Source organism: Xenopus laevis, chromosome 6L, assembly GCF_017654675.1.
Source record: "Xenopus laevis strain J_2021 chromosome 6L, Xenopus_laevis_v10.1, whole genome shotgun sequence".
Lineage (NCBI taxonomy): Eukaryota > Metazoa > Chordata > Amphibia > Anura > Pipidae > Xenopus > Xenopus laevis.
The window spans coordinates 73,625,190-73,639,589 of NC_054381.1; the positions used below are offsets into that span (position 1 = coordinate 73,625,190).

The window sequence follows — 14,400 nt, forward strand, 5'->3', positions numbered from 1 at the left end:
ATATGGAAAAGTATGTTGCAGCAAGCAGTAAAAAGAATCCAAAATTTATTTATTATCAGCTGATTCTGAACTCATATTTTTCGTCTGTCTACACAAATGAAGAACCAGTTAATGAAGGTTTCCTTCTTAATAGTCCCAATTCTAGTAATACAACTAATGATGCATGGTTCACTCATGATGAGGAAATTCAAAAGAGACTAAAACATGTTGAGATAAACAAAGGTCCAGGGCCAGATGGTATTCATCCCAGGGTACTTAGCGAGCTTAGCTCTGTGATTGCCAAAACTCTTTACTTAATTCATTGAGATCTGGCATAGTGCCGAGAGACTGGCAAATTACTAATGGGTTGCCCCTATTCAAAAAAGGATCCGGTTCTCAGCCACAAAACTATAGGCCAGCTAGTCTGACGTCAGTGGTAGGAAAGCTTTTTGAAGGTTTAATAAAGGATAAGATACTGGACTTCATAGCAAGTCATAGTACTATGAGTGTGTGCCAGCATGGTTTTATGTGTAATAGATCGTGCCAGACTAACTTAATTTTTTTTTATGAGGAGGTAAACAGGGGCCTTGATGCTGGAATGGCAGTGATGTGATTTACTTAGACTTTACTAAAGCATTTGATACAGTCCTACACAGAAGGTTACTGGTTAAATTAAGGAATGTTGGCCTGGAACATAGTATTTGTACCTGGATAGAAAACTTGCTAAAAGATAGACTACAAAGAGTGGTGGTAAATAGAACATTTTCTAATTGGACCAGTGTTGTTAGTGGAGTACTGTAGGGCTCTGTACTAGGTACCTTGCTTTTTAACTTGTTTATTAATGACCTGGAGATGGGCATTGAAAGTACTGTTTCTATTTTTGCAGATGATACTAAATTGTGCGGAACTATAGGTTCCATGCAGGATGCTGCCACATTGCAGAGTGATTTGTCTAAGTTGGGAAACTGGGCAGCAAACTGGAAAATGAGGTTCAGTGCTGATAATTACAAGGTTATGAACTTTGGCAAAAATAATATAAATGCAAGTTATATACAGTCCAAAATCAAGCATATATATATTCCCAAGGGGATATGTATAAGAAGAGATCAGCGCCTGTGGCAACAGAAATTAAAAATAAGCATAGCGTAATACGTTCAGTACTAAATGGCAGTGTGTTGGGAGTTTCCTTAAACGAGAAGGATCTAGGGGTTTTTGTAGATAACAAGTTGTCTAATTCTGGGCAGTGTCATTCTGTGGCTACAAAAGAAAATAAAGTTCTGTTTAGCACAAAAAAGGGCATTAACTCAAGGGATGAAAACATAATTATGCCTCTTTATAGATCCCTGGTAAGGCCTCATCTGGAGTATGCAGTGCAGTTTTGGACTCCAGTCCTTAAGAAGAATATAAATGAGTTGGAGGGAGTGCAGAGACATGCAACTAAACTGGTTAGAGGGATGGAAGACTTAAATTATGAGGGCAGACTGTCAAGTTTAGGGTTGTTTTCTCTGGAAAAAAGGCGCTTGTGAGGAGACATGATTAGACTTTCCAAGTACATTAGAGGACATTATAGACAAATAGCAGGGGACCTTTTTACCCATAAAGATGATCACCGTACCAGAGGCCACCCCTTCTGACTAGAAAAAAAGAACTTTTATTTGATACAACATAGGTGGTTGTAAGTTCCTCTAGGGGTTGCCAAAGTTCCTCTTCACAGTGAGGACAGGGGGTTGTGGAATGCACTGCCGGGTGATGTTGTGATGGCTGATTCTGTTAATGCATTTGAGAGTGGCTTGGATGATTTCTTGGACAGACATAATATCAAAGGCTATTATGATATTAAACTCTATAATTAGTATAGATATGGGTATATATCATTTATGTGTAAAAAGTATGGAGGCTGTGTGTGTGGATGCTGAGTTTTTTTATTCGGAGGGGTTGAACTTGATGGAGTATGGCACACACTGGCAGAGTATGGCACACACTGACAGAGTATGGTACACCCAAGGACAATAGGGCAGGCAGAATTTGGCACATCCAAGGAGAATAGGGCAGTCAGATTATGGCACACGCAGGGAGCATGGGGCAGGCAGAGCATAGCACACACAGGGAGCATAGGGCAGGCAGAGTATGGCACACACAGGGAGCATAGGGCAGGCAGAGTATGGCACAAAGAGCACAGAGCAGAACAGAGCTTGAGACAGGGAAACCCATCAGGACCACTCTAAAATGTATTACATACAATGACACATTTCTAGTGCCCCATTAGCATTTTCAATAAGGTGTGAACAGGTGAAAATGTGGGTAGTTTCAGTCTGGGTCCCAGGTGTGAACAGTACACGGATTTAGGATGTCAACAATAGATGTGTCACAGGTGTGAACAATGCAGGGGGGATTACATGTGTGAACAATACAGGGGATTACAGTCTGAGTTGGAGGTTTAAACAATGCAGGGACCAGTTAATCTCTGTAGTGATACCTATTAAATCTTATACATGGTAAGCAGACACAGCAGGCAGACTTTCATGTTGAGGGCCATACAAGGGGGGGGGGGGCTGTGGGCTGCCAGTTGGACAGCCCTGGCGTAGCAAAATAATAGGAAAATTAGCATTATATGTAAGGGCTATACACAGTGGTATAACTGGTATAAGTTACTATGCCCCATGGTCCCCCTAAATGTTAGAAATAAAACTACTACTTTGCTCCCTGTTCTTCCTGGGCCCTTCAGCAGTCACAGGGTCTGCTGGCTATTTGGTTGCCACATTGTGAAGTAAAGGGGCCATTGTTAAAAATTTTCAGACATGTCCAATGGCCACATACAAATTCCTTTCACTGATGCAATGGAGTAACGTTAAGGGACAGACCCCCCTCCTTGGGTCACCTGTGGAAGAGAGGTTAGAAGAAGTAGTGGGCAAAGGAAGGGAAAATTGGGGAGGAGATACGGTTGGGGGTACTGTTAAGGACAGAAAGGACCACATGTTATATATGTTATATGGTACCAGTATTACATGTATTTGCTGGGGCTGGAGGAGAAATATGATGTGACTGATGTGGCCGAAACATGGCTGAATGATTCGCATGACTGGGCAGTTAATATCAGCAGCTATACTTTGTTTTGGAGGGACAAAATCAATAGAAAAGGAGGAGGGATATGCCTGTTTGTTAGGCAGAATTTAAAAGCAAATATAAAGGAGGAGGTGACTTTAGAAGATGAGGAGATCGAAGTCTTATGGGTGGAGCTCTTCACTGATTGTAAGGAGTACAGCAAATTAATTATATATATTATAAAATATGTTATAGACCCCCTAATGTAAAAGAGGAGGAGGAAGCTAAGCAAATAGAAAAGGTCTCTTCTTTGGGAAAGTAATCATAATGGGTGGTTTTAATTACCCAGATATTGATTGGAGCAACAGTACTGCCAGGACAGTAAATGGAAACAAGTTCAAAAACTTGTTGCATGACAGTTTTATGGCACAAGTTGTTGAGGAGCCAACCAGAAAAAATGCTATACTGGACCTAGTGATCTCTAATGACCCAGAACGCATAGCAAATGTGCAGGTGATTGAACCCCTGGACAATAGCGACCATAATGTGAGCTCATTTAATGTCTGGTGCAAAAAAACACAGTACAACTTTGCAACATTTTAGGACCTCTGTCAGACTGCCTTTCCAGATGCCAGCAATACTCAATAGCAGCTTGCATCTAGATCAGTGGGTAGGCAAAGCGCTGTTGTGGGGGTGTCCCACATCCAACATCACCATGGCTTCCCACCTTAGGTGTTTCCAAAATGGTCCATTGTGTCCCATAGTTACATAGTTAGCTACATAGTTAAGTTGGGTTAAAAAAAGACCAAAGTCCATCAAGTTCAACCCCTCCAAATGAATCCCAGCACACATACCTACACATACCCACTGAAACTATATCTACCAATATCTATATTAATTGTAGATTTTAATATCACTATAGCCATGGATATTTTGCTTGTCTAAGAAATCATCCAAGCCCCTCTTTTAGGTGTTAACAGAATCAGCGGTTACAACAACATCCGGGAGGGAATTCCACAACCTCACTGTCCTCATTGTGAAGAACCACCTATGCAGCTTCGAATTAAAGTTATGTTCCTCTAGCCTAAAGGGATGGCCTCTGGTCCAATGATCCATTTTATGGAAAAATATATCTCCTGCTAGCGGTCTATAATGCCCTCTAATGAAATGGTAATTTCAATGCCCACATCCAGGTCATCAGCAAAGGACCAAGTATAGACCCTTGTGGTACTCTACTAACAACACTGGTTCAATCAGAAATTTTCAGTTTTACACCACTCTTTATAATCTAATCCCACTGTCCAGTCAACACTACCACCTCCCAATGCCTAGTTTAAACATTCCTCCAGCCTCTTAGCCATTCTTTCCCCTAGCACAGCAAACCCCCTTCCATTGAGGTGCAATCCATCATGATTATTTAGATTGTACCCCAAGGAAAAATCAGTGCTCTAGGAACCCAAATCTTTCTTTCCTACACCAAGACTTTAGTCACAAATTTAACTCCCTAAGCACCCACTGTCTTGCTAAACTTGTACGTAGCACAGGCAAAATTCCTGAACAAATTACATTGGAAGACCTTCCCTAAATCTTTGAGGCTATATCCCATCCCTAAACTCATTCTTTAAGGTCCTCCATCTACCATTTATTTTGTCATTAGTACCAATATGTACTAAGACAGCTGGATCATGCCCAGCCCTACGCAATAATTTGTCTTCTCGATCAACCACATGCTGAACCCTGGCACCAGGAAGACAGCTAACTGTTCAGTTGTAGTGATCCAGATGACAAATTAACCTATCCACTTTCCTAATAATTGAATCCCTTATAACAACAATCTTTTTTGGCCTCTGCTCTCCTCCCTGCCACTACTAGAGAAACTGGTCTCCTGGCTGTTAGAAAGATCAGCCCCATCTAGAACTGCCAATACAGAGTTCCCACTACCATTTTATTCACACAATCTGGCAAATCTGTTGGGATGTATAAACCCCAGAGCAGCCTCTTTTTTCCTTTTGCCCACACCAGATTTTCTAACTGTAACCCAGCTGCCTCGTCATCCTGATGCTGTGGTGGTAAGCAGTTTGAAACTTAGTTCAAATCTGCATACATATGGCAGACTGTGCAGTGGGTTAGAACTTCAATCTTGCTAGCACTCATAATCCCAGTTTCAGGTAACCAAAAAAATAGAATATAATAACACACTTTTTACCCTGTTTAAACTTCGTTAATATGAAACTCCTGTGTTTGTAACTCCACTTACAAAATCCCCACTTCAAGATAACTTCACTAGAGCAAGCTCCACTGGAGTCCCAGGGGTTCTAGTTGTGCAGTTTGGTCAGTGGTGCACTTATCAAACCCCACCCACCTTAAACTGAGGGAAATTTAAATGTAAAGTAAAGCACTTCTGGCAAACTTGCTGTAAACACAAAAGCACACCAGACTTTGCTATTTAGCACTTAAAGGAGAAACAAACCCTTAATAAAAAAAACCCTACCCCCCCTGCCTAGCTGCTACCCCAGGCAAATGCCCCTAACTCTTTTCTGACCCCTCTGTGCAGATTCTGTCCAGCGGAGTTCACGGCAGTCATCTTCTTACTTCTTACTCTTCAGTAATCTTCAGAATGAGACGGAGCAGCGCATGCACAGTTGGAGAAATTTTCTGTTTTGCAACTGCACATGCACCGAAAGTCACCAAAATTGCCGAAGCGCCGGTCTCATTCCGAATATTACCAAAGATGAAGATGACTGCCGTGAACTCCGCTGGACAGAATCTGCACGGAGAGGGTAAATAAAGAGTTAGGGGCATTTGCCCGGGGTAGCAGCTAGGCTGGGGGGGAGGAGGGAGGGGAGTCTATGTAGGGTAAGGGGGTAGGTTTTTTTCTATTGAGGGTTTGTTTCTCATTTAAGACTTAAAAAGCTATCAAAAATGAAACCAAAGAAGTTAACTATACAAACCTTATCCAAAATAAGTTAATAAAAAAAATACTTATCCATACCACACCACTATGCACATCAGACTGACAAGGAACTCGCATGCAAAGCTGTGACTGTCGAGATAGGCCATTTGGCTATTCCAACTTCCCACCTAGGACGAACACTTTGTCCAACTAATGCTAATGTTAACCTCAAATGGTACATTAACCAATCTTCTGAACCAAAACTAGTGAGGGTAGAAGGGAAACTTGCACTGCTGCTGCCCTTGCCAAAATAGATTACTGTTACCTTCTTTGCCTAACCCAGAATCTTCCCCCTCCTTTTACGTATCCAACACACATTAATTGATTTGTCCAATCCCCTCACAGCACCACCTCCTAAGCTATGCTGAAATACTGGCCTTACTGTAGGGTTGCAGATAACAATAGCCCTGGATATTTTGCTTGTTGGTAAGTGAGAAGTAAGATAAAACCACAGACTACAAAATGCAGAGTCAGATTTCTAACCCACAGACAAATATATTTGCACTTTTGTAATGCAATGGAAATACAAAAGAAATGTTTTCTTTTTACATTCAACATTTTTTCTCGAATGATCTTATACCGTGCTGAATAAGGAAAGCAATTTGTTTGTAGCAACCTCAACAATACCAAAAGCTAGCACCATAGGTTCATTGGAAAAGAATATATATATTTTCTGCAGAAAATACAGAAAATTTCCGAATTGGCTTTCACAACTACAGACCCAATCGACAAGCAATTTGACTTGTTTGTTCTTAAACTGTGCCCAAAAGTGAGAATTTGGATGGCGATGATCAGGCAGAACTATATGTGTTAGGGTGTGTAAAAAATTGTCCCGAACTTTCACAGCAATAAAATTTGAGTGAGCTTATTATGGATGGAAAAGTATATTGTTTAATCTGAAAAGCCTCTTTATTTCATATTTGGTTATCATTACTGCTTGGTAGAAAACATTGGGGCATGATTAAAAAAAATGTGGTTTTCTTGTATGGTAATGATAGCTATTTTAATAAGAAGGGACTTGGTGTCATATTTACTAAAGTGCAAAACATCAAATGTAACAAGTTTTCATTGAAAATCTGCCATGACATCCATAATTTACTAAGATTCAAGTAGACCACATTTTGGAATGTTAAATTCATAATGATAAACATACATATCTTCATGCTAAGTATTTTACATCAAAAGTAATTCTACAAAGCTTAGGCTGTAAACTACCATTAAAAAGGTGCAGGAGCTATTGTAGTTTTATTAAAATATTTTGCTCACTGGCTGATACATCAGTGTTTCCTGCTTTAAGGTTAACAGTGGGCCCAGGCAAAGATCTCATTGGTGGACCTCCATAGCTGCCCCAAGAAATCTGCTTAACATTGCTTGTGCCTACTGATGTAAGGGAGCACTGGAGCTACTGCCACCTTGAAAGTGGCCATAGTTTCATGGTTCCCAGAGTGGCCTGTGTCGACAGAGCACACTTGAATCTAAAGAAGATGACCCTGAGTACCAGAAGTGATGAAATTCAAAAACTGAAGTTTTTCAGTGAACAGTGTCCAATTCACGTCACAATTTGTATCAGACACAATGCAATGTTGCTACTGCTTTTACTCTGGGTTGGGAAAAAAGTACTGCTTTGTGAGTAAAACATATGGTGAAATTGCACATTGCTCAAATTTTTGCTCGTAACTGAGCCCTAGTATGTTCTGTTGAAACCTTTATTTCGATAATTTCACATGCAATACAGTTTGAACTTTCATAGAAGCGAGGATCTATTATTTGCTCATTTGGAAAACGTTAAGTGCATATCTATTTTGTAGAATACCATAAAAGACTATTCATCTATTTAAAGAAGAATGTTTTTACTCATTGTATATTTATGGGGCAGTATTAAGGACTGGTAGTCTTAAATCATAATATAATAATATTTAGGCAGGAAAATATTTGCTTCTTTATTAAGTCCTTGATAATGTGATCATATAACATGAATCATTAGGTGCAATAGATCTGACACAACTTAACATGAAGAAACCGAATAGATTTTACCTGATGGAAACCCAGATAGTCCAGTATTGTTGCAGATGCATAGAATATCATGCCTTCTGTACTCACAACCAATGCAAAACCATTCAGAGTCTGTGAAAAAAAAATGTGTTAATCAGAATTAGTTTGAAAGAAAGAGTATTATTCACATACTATTCATTAGAAACATCCAGATTTTTATGGTTATTTTAAATATGAAATGGATGTAAAACAAAGGACACCAGAGTAATCTTTAAACTATATGTAAGTTATTAGCAAGTTAGCAAGTCAGACAGATGGGAGTATTGGCACATGCGCATTGCTAATAGGAAGAGCGCAAGCATGAAAAAATGGCCGCTGGGTTAATGAAGGCGCAGGGAGGCAAACAATGCGTTGGTGCACGGAAGGTAGAGCGTTTTTCCAAGTGAAAATAATGCGGTTCGATTGGGGCTAAGGTAGGCTACACAGGCATGGTAAAAGTCAAAAATGGCTTGAATAGGAAAAATATAAGTCCCGTTGGCTCAGAAGAAAAAAAATTACTTTTTACTCCAAAACAGCAACTGAATCAGTCCATGGATCAGTTTTGCAAAACACGTATTAATACAACCAGCCATGCAAATTCTCACTACTTCAAATGCATCTAGCTTTTGATACTATCTATTGTGCCTGTCTATAACAGGGGCTGAGCATATAAGTTATGTGTTTACTCTGTTTGGAGAGAAGTCCCATTACGGTTGGCGTTAGTTAATGGGCAAGTATGGGAGAAGGTGGTTCCATTCCCAATCTAGGCCTAAATATTCTAGGTTGGGCTTCCCATGTAGTATAAAAAAAGAGGGGGAAGGCCTGTTAACTAATTTAGTTAGGCCCTGACTTTAAAATCTGGTGCAAACTGATGGTACTTGCTGAAGCTTGACAATTAGTTGACAATTTCCCCTGGGCGTCAGGAGGCAAATATCAGGAGGAAGGATATGGGTCTAGTAATGCCTAACATCAGGGGTGCCAAAGGCAACCCGGCTGGCAATTTCTCCCCCCCCCGTGCATGTGCAGAGGGGAGGGCCCAGAATGGAGAGGGGAAGTGAAGGAGGGAGGCAGTGGGGAGGGGAAGCAGCAGAGGAGAGAGCCAGAGAGGAGAGGGGAAGCGGCAGAAGGGAGGGCCAAAGTGGCAGAGGGAAGCAGCGGGGAGGGGAAGGCCCAGAGTGAAGAGGGGAAGCGGCAGAGGGTAAGGTAAACAGAGCCTCTTGTTGGCTGCCAGTCCACATAGAGGCTACCAATAGTCAATCAAAAGCCTATAATTAGCACCATAAAGAACTTTTTGCATGCTTGTGTTGCTCTTCAACTTATTTTACATTTGAATGTGGCTCATGGGTAAAAAAAGATTGGCAATCCCTTGATTAGGTGATGAAAAGATTATTCTTGAGGAAAAGAGGAAACTGCTTATCTTGCACTTACCAAAAGCAGATTAAAAGAGATAAAGAGAGAAGTGCCTTTTGTGATCTCCACAGAAGTAAGAAACGTTATGGCACTGTTGAATTTCCTGTGCTGTTTGACCATACCTAGCTGGCTGAGTTGGCAGTTTTAGACAGTTTTTTCTCAGATTGCTTGACCATTAATATTCCTTATTGTGTTATAATCCTTTTACAAAACGTGGTACAAAGACTTTTCTCATGCTGTTTGGATATAGCTAGCCCAGTGTGTTTGTAAAGAAAGTTCACTCAAGCATGAAGACCTCCATTGGGTTTCTCAAAGTCTCTAAAGAGTGATCCTATACAACACTGTAACAAGCACAAGAAGGGTCATTTTTAATATGATGTATATGGCATGCCACTCACCACAACATATTTGAGACTCTTTGTGAAACAAAAGTGACATCACCAACAAATTGACAACAGTTTGCTGCAAATCTAGAAAGACAACTTCCAGCACTAAAGTAGCAGAAATGTTTCTACATGGTGGTGACAATATGGTTATTAATTTATATATCCCATCATGGAGTTGACATTAACTAACATGTGGCCATTGTACATGAAGTGTGAATTTGTTTAGGGATAGAAAAAATAACTGTCTGTAAAAAATATATTAGCTATTGTCCGTTTTCAGAAGTTAACTCAAGGTCATGCTTTCTGTCTTAAATTTTCTGTCTATTTCTAATGAGTACTTTCGAGTATAATATGACACCATAAATATTGCCCCAGTGCCACGTACACCTGAAGCTAAAATCATTCAGGTTCTGAATTTGGTTTATGTTTAAAGCATTAATTATGGTTCAGTGACTCTCACTTCCACATCTTTATCCGTAAATCTCTTGTCTTCTCCTTTTGATTCATAAAGAGTGATAGCTTATTATAAAGAATGCATGGGAGGATTTACGGGAGTGAAAGCCAATGTGTGAATCACTGAACCACAATTGCTCATGTTCTTACTTCTGTTTCACAGGCAATAAATCACTATACCAATTTCATTTTTTTCTTGTTCTAATTTCTTTTTTTTTTTTTTTTGCTCATGTTTATTTATATTTTAGAGGGAAGGAAAAATGAATTTCTGAAACTGACATTGTTTATAGACAATGCCAAGATCTGAAAAAGACGTCAAACATGGAAATTAAAGTTAGTCAGTATCACTGGAATTTATACAGCTAAGAAAAAGGAATTTAGCCCCCCCCCCTCTGACTGCAAATGTCATGCTGACAGTAATTTTGGCAACATGTATTTATTGGTGACTTTACTTAATGAATCACAAAGAATTCTTTGGTATTATTTCACTTGACTCTGCATCAAAAGTCATACTTCTAAACTTTATTAAAATCTCTGCTACCCACCCTAGATCTGGTGATCTAATGAAAGGAAAACGGGACATACTTATCAAATGGTAAAACTAGAGTTTGCCACAGTCAAACCTGCAGCCAAATTAAGTGTATTCCTCTCTTGTTGAATATGGAATTCCTATTTAGCCATGTTGGTTTTCCTTCACTAATGAGTAAATTTCTACCTACAGCAGTCTTGGGTCTAACTCACTAACTCCCAAATGGAAGTTTTTTTCTACTCATGCTATGTAATGCTCATACAGCATTTTATTTAAGATCAATCTTCATTACTAGCTAAGAATTTATAATTGGTCATTGCTTAGTTTTGCTCTGGGCACTATCCTTCAGGCATGCAAGGACAAAATATTGTTATACACATCCTTTGCTGCTCCTTATATGCATAAGGTTGGCATGCAGCAAAGAAGATGTCTACCTTCATCAGGCATTTAATGTCTTCATTCTAGAGCAATGCACAGGGAAACACAACAGAGGTCATTTACATATCAGAACACAGTGTGCAAAGTCCACACTCACTTTGTACACTGCTTTCTGCTGTTTTCAAATTGCTGCAGGCCCTTTTGCTCTGTGCAGCATGGCAGGTGTTAAGGACAGGGCTGACTTGTGCCATTTTTGACAAAGCTTTTGACAAAGTGCAACAAAAAAGTGTACTTTAATGACTTAGGGCATTGTAAGTAATGTATCAGTTTTTGCAGATGACAAAACTAACTATACAATTTATCCAGGATGTGACACCCTTGCAACAGGATGGCAGATGAGATTTAATGTTGAAAAATGTAAGACTATGTATCCAGGGCCAGTCTTAACAACGGTGGGGTCCAATGGGAACCATTTTGGTTGCCCCCCCCAGTGTTGGTGGCTGACATGGGGTTCCAGGGTTGGGTGAGAAAGTAGTGCCTGCCTCTGCTTCTCTTCATGCTACTGCTGCTGTAACCCTGCCTGTTTAACTCTCTGTCACTTTATCTTGTTACTTTGGTCCCCAACGTTTCATGGCACAATGTGGTCCCCATGGCAATGGGCACTGACACACCAAGCGTATTATGTGCAGTGTAAGACAATGGCTACTGGTATGTCAAGGACATTATGCACAGTGAAAGACAGTGTATACTGGCACAAGCACATTGTTGTGGCACAAGAGACTTCTTGCCTGTCATTGCTACTGTGGGTGACAAATCTCCTAAATTACCATTTTCCAAATTTTTCAGCAATTATCATGGAAGCAAATAAAGTGCTTTCTATGCTGCAATCTGAATTAGTTAAGGTAAAGGTATTTTCAGGAGAAACCAGCTATACAGTAGATAAAAAATGTGCAAGTGCAAATTCTGCTTACTTTCTCTTTTGTTGTTTTTATCTGATTTCTATTTTCTGATATTTTGTATCTTTTTATTTATTTAGATAAAACAAAAAAGGCAAAAACAGCGCCTAGTTTGTTGCTAAAGATGATGTCCACGGATCCCAAACTTTATGAAATTTGTCCAATGCTCCTCTGGACAGGTTAGTCAATTTGTACAACTCCAATTGTGTATTAACCATGTTCTTCCACTGGTGGATGGTAGGTGGCAGAGCGTTCATCCAGTGCATGGCTATTGTCTTTTTCCCATAAGATAAAAGAAGTCTTAGCAAAGTCCTAGTACAATTCAAAGGGGCCACTGAATGTACAAAGCCCAATAGGCACACTCTGGGATCTAAGATTCTTGGAAGAGATAACTCCTCTGCCATAAAGGCTATGATTTGTGACCAGAAACCCTGTATATCTTGACATTCCCACATTAAATTTTGAAGTGCCCTAGCCTATCCCTTGCACTAACCAGAGGTCCCTGCATAGTGTCTGCTACCTCTTCCCACTCCTCCTCACCCAAGGGAGGTGTAATAGCTTCCCATTTAAGTTTCACCCGTGGGAGAGGGTCATAAATATTGCCTAATAGTACCTTGTACATGTACATTAATTTCTGTTTAGATGGGTTTAGTAGAGATTTTTCAAGTGAAGATTGTTGTATATTCTGTGGCCTACTTTGGAATTGCATCTGAAAGGCATGGTGAATCTGAAAATATGCATATAGGGGTGTATGTGCTAACTCTTCATTTGACACCATCTGTGGTCTTGTCATAAAGGTACCTTCCTGTAGCAGATATTTGAGCCTCTTAACTGCTGTACCTGCCCATAGCGACAAAATTGGTAGATTTTGGAAGTGTGGCAGTGAGCTGTTAAACTATAAGGGGGACTCTGGTGATATATCATTCGAGTGGGGGTCCACTATCTTCTGTGTCTGATCCCATGCTTTCTTTGTGGCCGCTAACACTGGAATTAGAGGCTTTATATGTTTCCTTGGTCTATACAGAGCATTTTTAAGACCTTCTATTGAATCAAAGTACAACGCTTCAAGTAATGTGGCTGGATTATCCGCCTCAAAGTGCAGCCAGGTATGCGCATGGCACAGCTGAGCCGTTACGTCAGGGATCCCCAACCTTTAGAATCCATGAGCAACATTCAGAAGTAAAATGAGTTGGGGAGATACACTAGCATGAAAAATGTTCCTGGATGCCAAATAAGTGCTGTCATTGGCCATTTAGTAGCCCCTATATGGAATATCAACCTACATTGAGACTCTGTTTGGCAGTACACCTGGTTTTTATGCAGCCAAAACCTCCAAGCCTGGAATTCAAAAATAAGCTCCTGCTTTGAGGCCACTGGGAGCAACATCCAAGGGGTTGGAGAGCAACATGTTGCTCAGGAGCTACTGGTTGGGGATCACTGCGCTAAGTAATACACATAGCAGTTTGGGGCTGCCAACCCTAGTTTTGAAATTGGTGTGTTAAGAGTGATGCATGATAGCGTGGGGTTTTTATGTGCCCATATAACGGGGGAGATAATTTTATCTATACGGTGAAACAATGTCTTTGGTATGTCTATAGGCGTATTACGTAGTATATATGTAATCTTGGGTAAATATATAATTTTTATAATATTGATCCTACCTATAAGGGATAGGAGTTTATCCCAGTGTGTTAGGACTGAGGATAGTTCTTGTAATATTGGCTGGAGGTTATGTTCAATGAACGTTAAAGGGGATTTTTCTGTAGTAATACCCAGATATTTAAATGTAGACTCTATTTGTAGTGGGTCTGGAGGTAATATTATTGGTATGTGTTCATCAAGTGGGAGAATTTGAGATTTACTCCAATTGATTAGGAGTCCAGAGTACTTCCCAAATTCTGTTATTGAGAGCATACTGCAAAGAGGCTGCACCGTCACCAAAATAGAGAAGTGTGTCGTCAGCATATAATGATATCTTTTGTTTGGTTGTTTTATAGCAAAGGCCTGTCATCTGTGGGGAGGTTCTAATTAGTATGGCTAGTGCCTCTATCGATATGGAAAACAATATCGGGGATAAGGGGCATCCCTGCCGTGTACCTCTGTGCAGGGGAAGGAGGTGGAGTAAATACCATTCACTTTGATTTGGGCTTTGGATCCAGTTTAGTATATTGGGGCCAAACTCTATTGCGTTGAGCGCCCCCCCATAAATACCCCCATTCAATCGACCAGCCTTGACCCAGGGTTGTCATGAGCCACTTGCAGGTTTAAGTACAGTCTGCACAA

The 14,400-nt window shown here is 40.2% G+C and overlaps 1 protein-coding gene across 3 annotated transcripts in view; it reads right to left on the minus strand.

Moving 5' to 3' along the window:
* ahrr.L (aryl-hydrocarbon receptor repressor L homeolog) overlaps positions 1-14,400 on the minus strand; it is a 180,490-nt gene that overhangs the window by 63,393 nt on the left and 102,697 nt on the right. For 2 of the 3 annotated variants that reach the window (NM_001127877.1, XM_041565207.1), the window contains 1 exon segment: positions 8,009-8,098. In NM_001127877.1, coding sequence (NP_001121349.1) covers positions 8,009-8,098 — 90 coding nt within the window. 3 annotated transcript variants of the gene reach the window in all.